The sequence below is a fragment of the Thalassophryne amazonica genome, chromosome 1 (assembly GCF_902500255.1).
Source record: "Thalassophryne amazonica chromosome 1, fThaAma1.1, whole genome shotgun sequence".
Classification (NCBI taxonomy): domain Eukaryota; kingdom Metazoa; phylum Chordata; class Actinopteri; order Batrachoidiformes; family Batrachoididae; genus Thalassophryne; species Thalassophryne amazonica.
Window position 1 is genome coordinate 162,099,330 of NC_047103.1, and position 17,354 is coordinate 162,116,683.

The 17,354-nt window shown below is 41.7% G+C and overlaps 1 protein-coding gene across 7 annotated transcripts in view; it reads right to left on the bottom strand.

Moving 5' to 3' along the window:
- Positions 1 to 2,188: 2,188 nt before the first annotated feature.
- Positions 2,189 to 17,354, bottom strand: part of LOC117517175 (collagen alpha-1(XVIII) chain-like) — a 114,937-nt gene continuing 99,771 nt past the window's right edge. For all 7 annotated transcript variants that reach the window (XM_034178146.1, XM_034178152.1, XM_034178129.1 and 4 more), the window contains 19 exons: positions 16,268 to 16,303; positions 16,129 to 16,188; positions 15,580 to 15,657; positions 15,419 to 15,454; positions 15,258 to 15,311; positions 14,230 to 14,301; positions 14,074 to 14,139; positions 9,821 to 9,851; positions 9,695 to 9,748; positions 9,567 to 9,601; positions 9,375 to 9,491; positions 8,859 to 9,006; positions 8,722 to 8,786; positions 3,966 to 4,094; positions 3,850 to 3,882; positions 3,169 to 3,762; positions 2,885 to 3,082; positions 2,503 to 2,612; positions 2,189 to 2,405 (listed from right to left, as the gene is read on the bottom strand). In XM_034178146.1, coding sequence (XP_034034037.1) covers positions 2,192 to 2,405; positions 2,503 to 2,612; positions 2,885 to 3,082; positions 3,169 to 3,762; positions 3,850 to 3,882; positions 3,966 to 4,094; positions 8,722 to 8,786; positions 8,859 to 9,006; positions 9,375 to 9,491; positions 9,567 to 9,601; positions 9,695 to 9,748; positions 9,821 to 9,851; positions 14,074 to 14,139; positions 14,230 to 14,301; positions 15,258 to 15,311; positions 15,419 to 15,454; positions 15,580 to 15,657; positions 16,129 to 16,188; positions 16,268 to 16,303 — 2,130 coding nt within the window. In that variant the 3' untranslated portion in view covers positions 2,189 to 2,191. The remainder of the gene's footprint in view (positions 2,406 to 2,502; positions 2,613 to 2,884; positions 3,083 to 3,168; positions 3,763 to 3,849; positions 3,883 to 3,965; positions 4,095 to 8,721; positions 8,787 to 8,858; positions 9,007 to 9,374; positions 9,492 to 9,566; positions 9,602 to 9,694; positions 9,749 to 9,820; positions 9,852 to 14,073; positions 14,140 to 14,229; positions 14,302 to 15,257; positions 15,312 to 15,418; positions 15,455 to 15,579; positions 15,658 to 16,128; positions 16,189 to 16,267; positions 16,304 to 17,354) is intronic.

Consider the following 17,354-nt stretch of genomic DNA (forward strand, 5'->3'; position numbering starts at 1 on the left):
AGAACTGAGCCTCATCAAACGCCAGTGAACCCGACTTTGATTCATCTGGATTTAAGTCTGAAGGTCATCTCCAGACTGCAGAAGTATAACTCCACATGAGGGTGGAGACTAGTTTGGTCTTAAGGTGTCTTCCAGCTGACGTGCCCGGTTAGATTTCTGGTTGCTTAAGCCTGGTTCACACAACAGGATTTTAAAATTATCTTTATGTTTCCAAAACCTGAGAGACCACACACGTGAAGATAAAAAATCATGGATCAAACAGGTTTGGTCGTACAGTGTATGGTGTGCAGCCATACGGTAAGGACAACAACACCACACACAAACAGATTTCACACACGAACATTTACAGCTCAGACAGGAAATCTCACAAAATCTCTCGAGATTAAAGGTGACTTCAGAGTAAATAAACGGAGGTACTTTGTGGACTATTTAAAACAGGAAAAACGATACAAAAAGAAAAGGTGCTCTTTAAAGGAGTGGAGACAATGCGACCACCGGACTTTCTGGTAAGTCAGAACAGCTGTTTTGATTTTATTTTCCGCTCCCTACGTCTGTCACCTCACTTTCTGATTGGCTGCACATCACATTCAGCAGGCTGCTTGCTCGTTTGTGGTCGGAGGACACCACACACGCTGCGATATCGGGCCAAAAAAAATCCAACATGTTGAATATCCTCGATTTGCGATCGGAGCGCTCCTGACGCCCATCCGAGCAGATCAGAACGCTCTTAACACACCACACGACAGGAATATCTGATAAGATTATCTTTAGTGTCATCATGACTGTCGGGGTGCCCTTAAGATTGTCGGAAGGGGAAGATCGGGTCCGATATCGGCCTAATTATCCTGCCGTGTGAACCCGGCCTTAGTTGAAATTTTTCTGTTATTGCAGATTCTAACTGCATTTCTATCGTGATTTTCCTGTTCAACAGGAATTCAAACCAAGGATCTTCTAGACCATCACCTCCATTCTGACAGTTCAGTGTTCTATTTTATTTTGGTCTGGCCAAAGCAGATGGTCACCCCACTGAGCCTGGCCTGGTTGAAGTTTCTTCCCGTTTCTCTCTGAGGCGTTTTTTTTTTTTTTTTTTTTTCTCTCCTTACAATTGCCCTTGCCCATAGAGTAGGTAAGGTCTAGACCTTTCTCTGGTCTAGTACCTTGGGGCGACGTGTTATGATTTGGCGTTGTACACAGTAAATTTTGCAGAGTAAAATTTTCTCTGCTGCGTTAACATTTGGTCCCAGTCCAAATAGAGTTAAATGTGCTCTATCACAGTGCAAAATCAACTCTTACTGGAGTAGAAACACTTGATTTGACAAGACGGTAGAGCTGATTTCACTCTATAATAGAGTGTTTTTACTCTATTTAGACTGGGACCAAATGTTATCCCAGCAGAGTTCATTTTACTCTGCAAAATTTACTGTGTACCTTCTCTGGCCTTCTTGCTTTTTAAACTTACCAGTAGTTAATCCATGGGCTTCTCTTGATGGACCACATCCCGCAGGATGTTCTTGATCTGGCCCACTGTTATGAAAGGACTTTTCTTCACCAGAGATAGAATTCTGTCGTCTGTGTTTGTTAACCCTCCAGGTGTCTTGCTGATCACTGCAGTCTTTCATTTTAAAAACATACTATAACGCTGGTGTAACCACACCTGATGGAATTTAAGCCTAATGATGGTTCGCCTCAGTAGGATCAACAGACAAAAGGAGGAGCCGTGTACAAAAAGTGTTTTAATTCTTGCACAATTTACCCAATAAGGATGGAAACGCCATCAGATGAAAGTCTGAACTTTGGAGTCACAATCTGCCTTTGATTTCATTTTGCTGTGCTAAATGGGCTGCAGCGCTTTACAATGATGCCTCACATTTTACTCTCTCACACTGTCGGCGTACTGCCATGTAAGATGCTCGCTGCACAACATGACACATAATTTTGTCAGCATCCAAATATTTGCAAACCAAACTGCATCTCATGACCATAAGAAAATGTGTAGGCTCAACACTTTGGATAATCTCGTAGCACCATGTAGTAAAAAGATACCAAAAATAATAATTAGGATAAAAAATATGTACAAAGCACTACGTACAGTGCGTAATTGGCTGAACGTGGATTTGGAACAATGAGGACGTTAGCATGATTGACTGCTTGGGATTTGTCTTTGTCCAGTGTAGTGTGTGTTTGCATGTTTCTATCTCCTGGTGTGACCGCCGGCGCTGTTCTCGATGCACAGCACGATGTAGGAGCCCGAGCAGCTGCTGGGACTCTGCTGGAGCAGAGAGCCGCTCTGCAGGGACGAGGTCATACCGGTCAGCGTCTGCTCACCCACACGCCACGTCTCACAGTAGTTGTCCACCTGCCGCTGCCCCACACTGGTGGAACCATGCCATATTATCTTCTCCGGCCTGGAGTAAAACAGCAGTGGCCAAATGGAATGTTGAAAGTGTTCCATCATGGATTGGATTTTTCGTGGATGTGAGAGTTAAATATTTTTTAGCTCACCACACGCTGTCGGTCAAGACATTCCTGCCGTCAAACGAGTAGATCGGGACGTTGTCCTTCATTCTGGCATCAGTGAAGATGTTTTCCCAGCTGTCAAAAAGAACCTCATCCTGACGAAGAAACAACAATCAGTACAAAATGTCTGACAACAAAATAGAGAATTTATACTCAAATCAAAAAAGATGACAGGGGGGAAAAAACGAAAGCAAACATAAGCAAGCATAAACTGACTGGTAAATCAAGAGCCTCGCCTGCTGGCTCTTCAACACAACAAGTCTGAGAACAGTTTCAGACCTCAGATGCAGCACTGGTCCATCTGTTGATCTCACAGTATAAATGAACTGGATTTCTTGCAAATGCAGACTTGAGGTTTATTGGTTACCTTCAGGTTGACGATTGGCAAACGGTCCCTGTCGACTTTCCGTACAATACTATAGAGATCTTGGAGCTTGGCGGACAGGAAGGCCCTGAATGTCCCTTTCAACCCAATGGATTGAGCCTGGGTGAAGCAGAGGAAATCTGCCCCGTGTATGCCCCGCATCGATCCGGTCTGAGGGCTGTTGAGGGCGATCAAATGCAGCTGTGGAGGGATGGGACAACAACATGTCAGTAAAACGTATTGTACCTTCTGTTGGCAGTGTATTGATTGAAAGTGGCTTTTCTTACCGCTGGACCCAAAGTGTGATGGTGAACTGGTAATTGGGGTTCAGGGGGAGGTGGTCGCCTTTGAGGGGTAACTGGGTAACGGCTATCTGGGTAGACTGGGTGTTCCTGGGCTGGATGCGTGTAATATCTGCCATCTGGTTGATCTATCCGTTCAGAGTAACTTGGATATCTTGGATCTGTTGGTGGTGGGTAATGCGGGTCTGGCTGAACAGGGTAGTGTGTCTCAGGTTGGTATCGAAAATCAGGGTGGTGTCTGTCAGGGTGGTGTCGGGAATCTGGGTGGTGTTTGTCGGGTTGGTGTCGGGAATCTGGGTGGTGTGTGTCGGGTTGGTGTCGGGAATCTGGGTGGTGTGTGTCGGGTTGGTGTCGGGAATCTGGGTAGTGTGTGTCGGGTTGGTATCTGGGATCAGGGTGATGTGGGTAATGAGGATCGTAGTGAGCTGGATGAACTGGTTCATGGTGTGTTGTATGATGGGGGTCAGGATCAGAAGGTTTCCCTGAGCTGGGGTGAGACGCAGGTGGCCTTTGGGAGTCATGCCGATCCGGGGAGTAGTGGACAACTGGTGGAGGTTCCACAGCTGCTATCTCATTATCCTAAAAATAATTAACATGATACAGTCTATATTAAAACATGACACATTTCAACATACAAAAATACACAAGAGTTAAAAACAGACTCACATCTACAGCCGGTAAAGCGATGTAACCTCCAAGCTAACAAAGGAAGCGGGGAAAAATGTGTAACATCAGCAAACTGTGCTCCAGATTTACATTTCCAAAAAAGAAAAATGTCTCACCTGGACTTGACGGACTCCTCCTCGGACCCGTAGGTAGAGATCTGTTTGATCTATAACGTAGACCAAAGAGCCTACAGGTTGTCTTGAAGCTGTGGCAGCCATGATGTCATATGACCTCAGCACTGTCAACTACACACAAGAAACACACTCAGACTGAGGCAAACATACTGATTTTCCAGAGTATAAATCACAGCTGTCAAAAAAGCACCTCTTGAAAAGGAAAAAAAAAAAAAAAACATAAGTTGCACCTTTTTAACTTTTTTTTTTCCTGTACATTCAACTCACTTTTTAACAGTGTTTCCCTGGGAGCCAGTTTAAAAATGGACAGGAACTTGTGCACATGTGCACATGACAGCATGCACTGTTACTTAAAATAAGGACTTTAAAATTCCAAAAATAAATCAAATCAAATCAAATTAATTTTATTTATATAGCGCCAAATCACAACAACAGTTGCCCCAAGGCGCTTTATATTGCAAGGCAAAAGCCATACAATAATCACAGAAAAACCCCAACGGTCAAAACGACCCCCTATGAGCAAGCACTTGGCGACAATGGGAAGGAAAAACTCCCTTTTAACAGGAAGAAACCTCCAGCAGAACCAGGCCCAGGGAGGGGCAGTCCTCTGCTGGGACTGATTGGGGCTGAGGGGAGAAAATCAGGAAAAAGACATGCTGTGGAAGACAGCAGAGATCAATCACTAATGATTAAATGCAGAGTGGTGCATACAGAGCAAAAAGAGAAAGAAACACAGTGCATCATGGGAACCCCCCAGCAGTCTAAGTCTATAGCAGCATAACTAAGGGATGGTTCAGGGTCACCTGATCCAGCCCTAACTATAAGCTTTAGCAAAAAGGAAAGTTTTAAGTCTAATCTTAAAAGTAGAGAGGGTGTCTGTCTCCCTGATCCGAATTGGGAGCTGGTTCCACAGGAGAGGAGCCTGAAAGCTGAAGGCTCTGCCTCCCATTCTACTCTTAAAAACCCTAGGAACTACAAGTAAGCCTGCAGTCTGAGAGCGAAGCACTCTATTGGGGTGATGTGGTACTATGAGGTCCCTAAGATAAGATGGGACCTGATTATTCAAAACCTTATAAGTAAGAAGAAGAATTTTAAATTATATTCTAGAATTAACAGGAAGCCAATGAAGAGAGGCCAATATGGGTGAGATATGCTCTCTCCTTCTAGTCCCCATCAGTACTCTAGCTGCAGCATTTTGAATTAACTGAAGGCTTTTCAGGGAACTTTTAGGACAACCTGATAATAATGAATTACAATAGTCCAGCCTAGAGGAAATAAATGCATGAATTAGTTTTTTAGCATCACTCTGAGACAAGACCTTTCTAATTTTAGAGATATTGCGCAAATGTAAAAAAGCAGTCCTACGTATTTGCTTAATATGCGCATTGAAGGACATATCCTGATCAAAAATGACTCCAAGATTTCTCACAGTATTACTAGAGGTCAGGGTAATGCCATCCAGAGTAAGGATCTGGTTAGACACCATGTTTCTAAGATTTGTGGGGCCAAGTACAATAACTTCAGTTTTATCTGAATTTAAAAGCAGGAAATTAGAGGTCATCCATGTCTTTATGTCTGTAAGACATTCCTGCAGTTTAACTAATTGGTGTGTGTCCTCTGGCTTCATGGATAGATAAAGCTGGGTATCATCTGCGTAACAATGAAAATTTAAGCAATGCTGTCTAATAATACTGCCTAAGGGAAGCATGTATAAAATGAATAAAATTGGTCCTAGCACAGAACCTTGTGGAACTCCATAATTAACCTTAGTCTGTGAAGAAGACTCCCCATTTACATGAACAAATTGTAATCTATTAGATAAATATGATTCAAACCACCGCAGCGCAGTGCCTTTAATACCTATGGCATGCTCTAATCTCTGTAATAAAATTTTATGGTCAACAGTATCAAAAGCTGCACTGAGGTCTAACAGGACAAGCACAGAGATGAGTCCACTGTCCATTTGTGAGAATCTACTGAATCTACTGGTACCTTGTTTCCCATGCAACAATAAGAAATATACTCAAAACCTGGATTAATCTTCTTATTCACATAGCACTACTATTATTCTGAACACTACTGTATTATTTTATTTGTGGATGATGGGATAATTTCCTCTCGTTCAGAGAGGATAGCCCGTTGCCTGTGCTAAATAAGCCATTAATGAATGAGGTGCAGTGAACCAACTTCTAGTGCAAAATGCAGCTCATGGAAACGAGCGGAGGGTCTGAACGCAGCGCCACAGCGATTCCACAAACGGATTACCCCATAGCGGACCGAGACACTTAAACACCCACACCAAGGGCTGAAACTCACAACCTCTTGGACAATCTCTGCCGCTGAAGACCTGATCTGAGTTCTGATGGAGGAACTGCAGTGCAAAGTGCCAAAGTCACAGAGGAACTTTTTTTTTCCCAGCCACACAAGGAATATTTTTTCAGTATTTTCAGTGTGTTCTGTTCCAAACTCAGGAGGCTTTGTGTGGATTATTCATCAGGATCGTATGATGATGAATTCCACAAACAGATAAGACTTTTTATTTAATGTGTGTGAATTTTATCCGCGTGATGGACCGCAGCTCTCAGCCAATTAATGGACAGCATTGACGGATGTATTTTGACTTAGTACGAAAATTTCAGGGCATGAGCATGAAAATCCCACATTGAAAGGTTGACATCACGCTGCTGTAAAGCGGTATCGGGTCATGGAGTATCTGACACGTTTTATGATTACAAGTACGAGTAAATGAATATGTGATCAGGCCGATACCCGATATTGGTATCGGTATCAGTGCATCCCTAATTGGCACATGTATAAACACCAGTTTGTGTTTGGGAAAAGGTGCACATTATGGCAGACATTCAACACATTATGGTCACTGTGGACATAATTCACCATACTATGTGTGTTTCCTGTTTGGTATGTGATAACCAGTGATGCCGGTAAAATGTGGTCAGATTAGAGTAACGCGTTACTCTAATCTGACCACTTTTATTAGTAACGAGTAATCTAATGCGTTAATCTTTCCAAATCAGTAATCAGATTAAAGTTACTTCTCCATGTCACTGTGCGTTACTATTATTTTTGCATTGTGGGTCGACAGCAGCATTAAACTTGGTCTGTGGGCAGGAGGTCGGGGTTTGACTGAACTGCCCACTTTAAGCGAGCTGTGAGCTTTTCATCCACGGTTTTTTGCAGCTGCTCGACTCGCCCTCACCTCTTAAAGCGCGGTGATCAGCACACCTGCACTGAGCTTACAAAGAATTTTTATAACTTTTTCCTCCTTTATTTAGAATTCTGAGCTGAGCTGCTTCCGTATCGTCTCGTTAAAAACAGCTGATGCTCCGCGACGTGTCAACAACTAACACTATTTTCCACTCAAATGCACCTAAACTCTCTTCTGAGAACCACATGATGTGAAAACGCAATAAAATTTTCTTACCTGTAAATCTGGTCCTGTTTCTACATAATAAATGTTATCCATTCTTTGTGCTCAAACGCCAAAGCAGGGGCGAATCCAGATGGAATGGGGGCGTGGGGCAGGGATGTGCCCCCCCCACAACACCCCTAGATTAAAGGTCAGTTTGAAGCCGTTTTTTACTACAACTACTAATATTGCTTAAAATAATAATTTCGACAAGTAAAATGTTTAGAGAGTTAGAATTTAATAGTTACATTTCTAAACAATGTAGGTTTGAAATTGCAAGTTTTACTGTTACAGTGCTGTCAACAGTTAAATATGAGGTCAAGAAAGAGGTCTTTATTTTACTTTTTATAAAACAAGTATTTATTTCATTGAAGTCAAGAAAGGGTGACTATAAAGTGAGTTGTTGTCGGCAGCTGGGGAAGGTAACTAAAAAAGTAACTAGTAATCTAACTTAGTTACTTTTACAATTGAGTAATCAGTAATCAGTAATTGGATTACTTTTTCAAAGTAACTGTGGCAACACTGGTGATAACATGCCCAAATGTGTGAAGCACATATGAAAGTGACGCCGCTTGTAGTTAGAGTGTGTTCCCTGTGTTGCCTTTTTAATTCTGGGCATCTTGGTGAGAAGCACCCATAGATGCTCACTTAGCCTCGTCAAGAAACAGGTGGAATATGCCAGAAAGCTATGCATGATGGCAAAGCCACAAACGGAGGAAGAAGGGAGACAAAATTTCCTTCCATAAGTAAAGTGTTTTGGTTATTCTTGTCACTTTGTCCGTGACATTTGGTCGATAAACAGGTGTATGTTGCCTGCCGTACCTGTGTCATCCGAAGACACGGACCATTAACTCTTCACTAATGTGTAGTTGATATTTTCCCCTGCTAGACCGAGTCTAGTTAAAATACTTGTTCGTGATTAAAATTGTTTGACAAGACCGGCGATTTTTTGGGATATTTGGGAATGTGTGTGTGTCAGAGTAAGTTTAATACTTCCTTACATGATTTAATGTAAATTAATTTTACTGACTCGATATCCAGGTGAAAATGATATTTTAACACATATTTTGCGAGCGTTTTTCTGAATGTGTTCAGTCGTGAATCCGCATTAAACATGCATTAACATCTGGGCACTTCGTCAATATTTTGCCCGGTTAGGAGGCGTCATGTCGCTGTCCATGAAGGGACAGCATTGGGAGTGCAGACTGTAGCACTCATTTATAGCCTCTTTGGTCGGTTGCATTTGATAAACACGCTGTGATAAAGACTCGACCTTGCCGACAGGGTGAAGCTGTGAAAAAGTTTACTCACCCCAGAAGAGTGTCCAGGTAGTCCTGGTGCACCAGGGGGTCCTGGGGGTCCAGGAATGCTAATAGCTGTCAATAAAAGGCTGGAATGAGCTTGAATAATAAGTAAGTGTCAGAATTGTATTTGTGAAGATATCTCACTGTGTGTGCCTCGGTGTGGTCCCGTCAGAGCTGGTCCTGGAGGTCCAGGAGGCCCCGGTGGTCCAGGGGGCCCATCATAGCCTCGTCCCGGAGGTCCAGGTGGTCCCTGAGGACCAGAAGGGCCAACAATGGAGTCTCCTTTAGGGCCCTGACAGAATACAGACAGAAACCTGTTGTTGGTGACCGTGAAGCTGTAATGAATTCTGATTGTCTCATGGTACCTCCACCCAAGAGATCACGTGACCACCAGCATTTGTGTCGATAAGATATATTTAAAGCTTCACATCAGTCACCAAAGAAACTCTGGATCTGCATCAAAATCTAACCAGTTATTCAAGAAGCTCTACCTCTATGTAGACTTTCATTCATTCTGTTCATAGCTTCTTGAAATATACCTCTGATAAACATCAAAAAATGCTAATGGGGAAACTGTCCAGCTTTGGCAGAGGTATGCACTCTGTGAATGATTCCAAATGACTAAATGTGAAATCAGACATTTCTGGACTGGAATCTTACTGGAGGTCCTGGAGGTCCAAAGCCACCCGTTCCATAGCGAGGATCGTAATATCCTCCACTCGGCTCTCCCTTTTCTCCTTTTAGACCAGGACTTCCCATTTCACCTTTCAACTCGTTCTGTACAGAAGAAAAGTTTAAACACATTAGTCACAGGTTCCATTTATCATGTACGTCATCAGCGTAGTGACCTACCTTAAAGGTCTGAATGTCAAAGTCTGTGGAGAGACCTGAAGCAGAAAAGACGTTTGTCTTTAACTACTTACTAAAAACAGTTCAACTAGATAACTTTCTGGAAGTCTCGGGTGTGGAAGAACATCTACCTGGTAAACCCGAGATGCCTGGTGTTCCACGATCACCTTTCTCTCCTTTAGAACCTGTAAGAAGACCAATGACGTTAACCACATTTCAAATTTTAACCTTTAATTTACAATAAGATGTGAACTCACCAGAGTAAAACCTGAAAGGATCGTCGTAACCCTAAAATAAGAAAGTTTACTTCTTCACAAAGAACTTTTTTTTTTTTTACCAAGTCAATGTTTTATTTTTTCTACAAAAAAACTTTGCAAAAATTCAAAACTACTTACATATAATTAATAAATTCAATACAGTAAATACAGTGAATAAAAACAATGAGTAGCAAGTAATTTTTTGATGCTTTATGGCAAGTCTGTGCCTTTGTTACATCATAAAACTAGAACAAAAACAGAGACATTCTCTTGCAGATTGTCAGTTTTTCTGATTCTATGATGGCATGTAGCCAGTGATTGGCTACATGATTGGCGGGGGGAAAAACCTTACATGGTAATAATCAGTGGTGGGCACAGCTAACCAAAAAGTTAGCTTTGATAACAGTTAATCCGCTAACTGAAAAGTTATCTTTTATGAAGCTAAATTGCTAAACCCCAAACAAAATTTAGTGGAAGTTACAGATAAAAGCTAAACTGATAACTTTCAGTATTGATTTCAGTACACTAGGAGCTACTGACACAACAACGAGCCAATGCTTCTGTGTCAGATTATCTTTCTCTCAGCCAAAGAGACCTAGTGACTGAGGAGGAGGAGGAGAAAAAAATAAAAACAATTTCTCTTTACACCATAATGACTTGCCGGCATATCACGCAAGTCATCAACAGGCATACAGTTTTAACTTATGGTTAAAACTCAGCCACATGGGGTGTGCAGCCAGTACATTCTGAGTGTCGGTCCCAAGCCTGGATAAATGAGGAGGGTTCCGTCAGGAAGGGCAACAAGCCAACCAACTATGCAGAATAAGAATCGAATTTCCATACTGGATCGGTCGCAGCCCGGGTTAACAACGTCCACCACCGGTGCTGTTGCCCAACAGGGTGCCGGTGGAAATTGGGCTACTGCTGGGCAAAGACAAAGAAGAAGAGGAGGAGAACGTTTCCACAAACAGCGGGAGAAGAAGAAAACTAGAAGGGTGGAAATGAGAGTGGGGACTTTGAATGTTGGTAGTATGTCTGGTAAAGGGAGAGAGCTGGCTGATATGATGGAGAGGAGAAAGGTAGACATATTGTGTGTGCAAGAGACCAAGTAGAAGGGAAGTAAGAGCAGGAGCATCGGCGGTGGGTACAAGTTGATGTACCATGGTGAGGACAGGAAGAGAAATGGTGTTGAGGTCATTTTAAAGGAAGAGTATGTTAAAAGTGTGTTGGAGGTTAAGCGAGTGTCTGACAGGGTGATGAGTGTGAAGTTGGAAATTGAAGGGGTGATGATGAATATCATCAGTGCATATGCCCCACAGGTTGGTTGTGAGATGAAGGAGAAAGAAGATTTCTGGAGTGTGTTAGATGAGGTGGTGGAGAGTGTGCCCAAGCATGAAAGAGTGGTGATAGGAGCAGACTTCAATGGGCATGTTGGTGAAGGGAACAGAGGTGATGAGGAAGTAATGGGTAGATATGGTATCAAGGATAGGAATGGGGAAGGACAGATGGTAGTTGATTTTGCAAAAAGGATGGAAATGGCTGTGGTGAATACCTACTTTAAGAAAAGGGAGGAGCACAGGGTAACATATAAGAGTGGAGGAAGGTGCACACAGGTGGACTACATTCTTTATAGGAGATGCAAGCTAAAAGAAATCAGAGACTGTAAGGTGGTGGCAGGCGACAGTGTCGTTAGACAGCATAGGATGGTTGTTTGTAGGATGATTTTAGAGGTGAAGAAGAAGAAGAAAGTGAGAGCTCAAGAAAGGATCAGATGGTGGAAGCTGAAGGAGGAAGACTGTTGTGTGAAATTTAGCGAGCAGGTGAGAGAAGCACTGGCTGGAGGGGAAGCAGTTTTGGACAACTGGAAAAGTACTGCAGATGTGGTGAGGGAGACAGCTAGGGCAGTACTGGGTATGACATCTGGACAGTGGAAGGAAGACAAGGAGACTTGGTGGTGGACTGAAAAGGTCCAGGAAAGCATAAGGAGAAAGAGGTTGGCGAAAAAGTTTTGGGATAGTTGGAGAGATAAAGAAAGTAGACAGGAGTACAAGGAGATGCGGCATAAGGCGAAAATAGAAGAGGCAAAAGCGAAGGAAAAGGCATATTGCGAGCTGTACAAGAAGTTGAATAGTAAGGAAGGAGAAAAGGACTTGTGCCAATTGGCCAGACAAAGGGACAGAGCTGGAAAGGAGGTGCAGCAGGTTAGAGTGGTAAAAGATGCACATGGTAATGTGCTGACAATTGAGGAGTGTGTGCTGAGAAGGTGGAGGGAATATTTTGAAGAGCTGATGAATAAAGAAATGAGCAAGAGAAAAGGCTGGATGATGTGGTGAGAGTAAATCAGGAAGTACAAGAGATTAGTAAGGAAGAAGTGAGGGCTGGTATGAAGAGGATGAAGAGTGGAAAGGCAGTTGGTCCAGATGGCATTCCAGTGGAGGCATGGAAATGTCTAGGAGAGACGGCAGTAGAGTTTCTAACCAGATTGTTTAATAAAATCTTGGAAAGTGAGAGGATGCCCGAGGAGTGGAGACGAAGTGTGCTGGTTCCTATTTTCAAGAACAAGGGTGATGTGCAGAGCTGCAGTAACTACAGAGGCATAACGTCGATCAGCCACAGCATGAAGTTATGGGAAACAGTAGTAGAAGCTAGGCTTAGAAAACAGGTGAAGATCTGTGAGCAGCAATATGGTTTCATGTCGAGAAAGAGCACTACAGATGCAATGTTTGCTCTGAGAATACTGTTGGAAAAGTACAGAGAAGGCCAGAATGAGTTACATTGTGTGTTTGTGGACTTAGAAAAAGCTTATGATAGGGTGCCAAGAGAAGAGCTGTGGTATTGTATGAGGAAGTCTGGAGTGGCAGTGAAGTATGATAGGGTAGTGCAGGACATGTACAAGAATAGTGTGACAGCGGTGAGATGCGCAGTCAGAATGACAGACTCATTCAAGGTGGAGGTGGGATTACACCAAGGATCAGCTCTGAGTCCTTTCTTGTTTGCAGTGGTGATGGACAGGTTGACGGATGAGATCAGACAGGAGTCCCCATGGACTATGATGTTTGCAAATGACATTGTGATCTGTCGTGAGAGTAGAGAGCAAGTTGAGTCTAGTCTGGAGAGGTGGAGATATGCTCTGGAGAGTAGAGGAATGAAAGTCAGTAGAAGCAAGACTGAGTACATGTGTGTGAATGGGAGGGAGCCCAGTGGAATAGTGCAGTTACAAGGAGCAGAAGTGGTGAAAGTAGATGAGTTTAAATATTTGGGGTCAACTGTTCAAAGTAATGGAGAGTGTGGTAGAGAGTTGAAGAGGCAGGCAGGGTGGAGTGGGTGGAGAAAGGTGGCAGGAGTGATTTCTGACTGAAGAATAGGTGGTTGGTGTGACAGAGGAAGATGCAGAGGACAGGGTGAGATAGAAACGATTGATCTGCTGTGGTGACCCCTAACGGGAACAGCCAAAAGACGAAGAAAAAGAAGAATATATTCACGAGAGTTTTGGGCACAACCCTAACCCATACAAAGAGTTTAATGCAGTTGTCCATGTGCAGCAGTTAAAGTGCAGCCTGTTCAGAGCATCTCAATACAGTTCTCCTGTCGTGAAAGGTTATCCATAATGCACTGCAGCATGTGTGGTCCAAACACTAAAACCTTCAAAATTAGTGCATTACTTTAAAACATATCATTGATATTTTCACTTTATAAATAAATATAAATAATTTAAATAACTTGTCTGGAATTAGTTTGGTTAAAATTTTAACCATAAGTTAAAACTGTATGCCTGTTGATGACTGGCATGACTGGTGTGATATGCCAGTGAGTCTATATGGTGTTAAGAGAAATTATGTTTTCTCTCTCACTGCCTTTCTCTTCTGTAACCAGCTCTGTCTGTTAGGAAACATTTAACAGGTAGGTGCTAAAATGTTTGGCTTCAGACTTAACAAATGTTTTTAGCTGTTAAACTTTATTCGCTATGCCTGCAAAAATATGTTAGCGGTCTAAAAATGATCACACCTAAATTTATCGGAAGCTAATTGTTCCGCTGATGGTTTTCAAAGTTATCTGAAAAGCTAATCCGATAATGAAAACATTAGCTTGGATAATTAGCGATTAGCAGCTTAGCAGAACTCTGCCCACAAGTGGTAGTAATCCTGCTATTTGTGTAAGAAGTTGCATAATTTGTTTTTATCTGAAAATGTCACAGTGGTATCTTGCTGCAAAGTGCATTGTTTGTTAAAAATAAAATTTAAGCCGTGACTCACTCTGAATCTGTCAAGTGGAGAAGGTGGTCCGGGGGGTCCAGGTGGGCCCGGAGGACCTGGAAGACCCTGGGACATGACAAATTTTACTCACTATGAGTTGATGTGCAGACTTTATAATTGTTTATCATTTTAAAGTTGTCAGTGTGCATTACTGACGGGGTGTCCGTATCCTGATCCGCTGCCCGATTCTCCTTTTTCTCCTTTGGCGCCGTTCAGTCCTGGTCGACCCTACAAACAGACACGCATTCAGATTTTTGTGATGAGTTTTATTCTCTTCACATGAAGTACTCGAGAAAATGTAAAGCGTTATTGTACATATTAAAACATTTACGACTTCTGATCCACATTTCAATGTTGTCTTTTTTTTTTCTTATTGTTTTAAATATTTCTTTTGAATTACTATAGAGGGAAGGGGGGAAAATAAAAAATAAGAAAATGTTTTTTCACTTGCATGAACTAAATACATACTCCTGACCAAGGTTGGGTAGGATTATTTTGAAAGAATACATGTGGATTACATGTATGTATGTACATACATACATTTGGATTACTTGTAATCTGATTACTTTGGATTACATTTCCAAGTAATCCTACCCAACCCTGCTCCTGACATTTGATCACATCTAACTTAGCTTATGAAAAGTCACTTCTAACAGAACTTTGACCTTAAAAATTTTGTCCAAGGTAAAATGTTTTGGAACTGGGAACCAGTGTTGGCAGAGGTTTGCACTCTACGAGCATGGCGCCCTAGTTTCCATTGTGATCCATTTAAAAATCAAATGAGAAAATAGAAGTAATATAATAATAATAATAATAATAATAATAATAATAATAGTGTGTCTATGATATCAAGATCCAAACAATTTATAGATACATTAAGACAGTAATTTAACATAAAAAATGACATAATTAACAGTACGTAACAGGGTTGAGTTCTTCTATTGAGGTCTAAGGTTCTAAAAACATTCTGGACTCACACACACACAGGCTTTTTAGTTTTTCTCAGTCACTTGGTCGGTACAAATGTGTTTTCTTAATATGGGTGCATGACAGAAATTAACTGTTTTTTATTGTCTCTTATGCTCCTGATAAAACAGATTAATAATAATAATAATAACAACCAATACCAATAATATAACACTATTTAGAACATGTATGGTAAACAAATCCAGTATTTGCCTCACCGGTCTGCCTGGAAGACCGATCTCTCCCTTCTGACCCTGTAGACCAGTCTGACCCTGGAGGAAAAAGGTTGATAAAAGCTTGTTGTTGTTCTGATGTCATTCTGTTAGCTAATAAACACAAGCATGACACTCCAAAAGTGAGAAGATAAACACATGCTTACCGGAGGTCCTACAGGGCCAGGAGGTCCAATCTCACCCTGTGGAAACAAAATATTAACCAAACTCCTTTAAATCATTCACTCAATCAAATAATGGATCAGTATTTATCACTGTTTATGAAAATAAAGTGTAAATGAAGTGTGTGAGTTCTGGAGCTTTTCACCGGCTGTCCTGCCAGTCCACCCAGGTACATCGGCCTGCCATCAGCCCCTAGGATGATACCAGGCTCTCCTTTCTGACCCTGAACACAAAACCCATAGAAAATGAAAGCATTGCACAAAACAAGATTTGTGACCGGTATCTCAATTCTTTTTCAGGACCTAAGTAATTAATTTGATCTCCTGAATCGAGGTCATTTGAGGGTCAAAGTCAAAACAAAAAGTAAACACAAAGCCACAGACCTTCCCATGACATTTGGTACCCAGATCTTATTTTGTATCACGCACGGAATGAAGGAGTCGTGTTAACTAAAATACCAACCCATTTCCTCAAAATTGCACATCTTAATGTCCCACATCAAAGTCATTTTGAAGGTCAAAACAAAATGTGAGGCACAAAACTACAGACAAAGTAACAATATTGCTTTTGTATCTGTAGCCATCTGGGATGGAGTCACATGAAAATATGACACAGAACGACAAACTGACACACCCCAATCCTCCAACTCCCACACTGTGTTCCTGTGTAAGATAATTACAGTGAATTATCTTACCTTAGCTGCATAACCTGGAATACCTCCATCTCCTTTTTCTCCCTTTGGTCCCATAGGTCCCTGCATCAGCAGAAATGACCATGTAGCTTCTTTACAGTTTGTTGCATTGGTTGGATTTCATTACAGCTGCGCTACATACCGGGAATCCTGCTCTGCCTGGAATACCAACTGCTCCCTAAAGAAAAGAAAATGACATAAGAAATTAAAAACTCAAATGTTCAGCGTCGACATTAAATCAGTTTGCTCCGTGAGGTTGCAGCAGCAAATTTTCCACATGCACTGACAGACGTGTTATTTCTTGCAATCTTCGTTATATACAACCCCTGGCAAAAATTATGGAATCACCGGCCTCGGAGGATGTTCATTCAGTTGTTTAATTTTGTAGAAAAAAAGCAGATCACAGACATGACACAAAACTAAAGTCATTTCAAATGGCAACTTTCTGGCTTTAAGAAACACTATAAGAAATCAGGAAAAAAAAAAAAAAAATTACGGCAGTCAGTAATGGTTACTTTTTTAGACCAAGCAGAGGGAAAAAATATGGAATCAATTCTGAGGAAAAAATTATGGAATCATGAAAAACAAAAGAACGCTCCAACACATCACTAGTATTTTGTTGCACCACCTCTGGGTTTTATAACAGCTTGCAGTCTCTGAGGCATGGACTTAATGAGTGACAAACAGTACTCTTCATCAATCTGGCTCCAACTTTCTCTGATTGCTGTTGCCAGATCAGCTTTGCAGGTTGGAGCTTTGTCATGGACCATTTTCTTCAACTTCCACCAAAGATTTTCAATTGGATTGAGATCCGGACTATTTGCAGGCCATGATATTGACCCTATGTGTCTTTTTGCAAGGAATGTTTTCATAGTTTTTGCTCTATGGCAAGATGCATTATCATCTTGAAAAATGATTTCATCATCCCCAAACATCCTTTCAATTGATGGGATAAGAAAAGTGTCCAAAATATCAACGTAAACTTGTGCATTTATTGATGATGTAATGACAGCCATCTCCCCAGTGCCTTTACCTGACATGCAGCCCCATATCATCAATGACTGTGGAAATTTACATGTTCTCTTCAGGCAGTCATCTTTATAAATCTCATTGGAACGGCACCAAACAAAAGTTCCAGCATCATCACCTTACCCAATGCAGATTCGAGATTCATCACTGAATATAACTTTCATCCAATCATCCACAGTCCACGATTGCTTTTCCTTAGC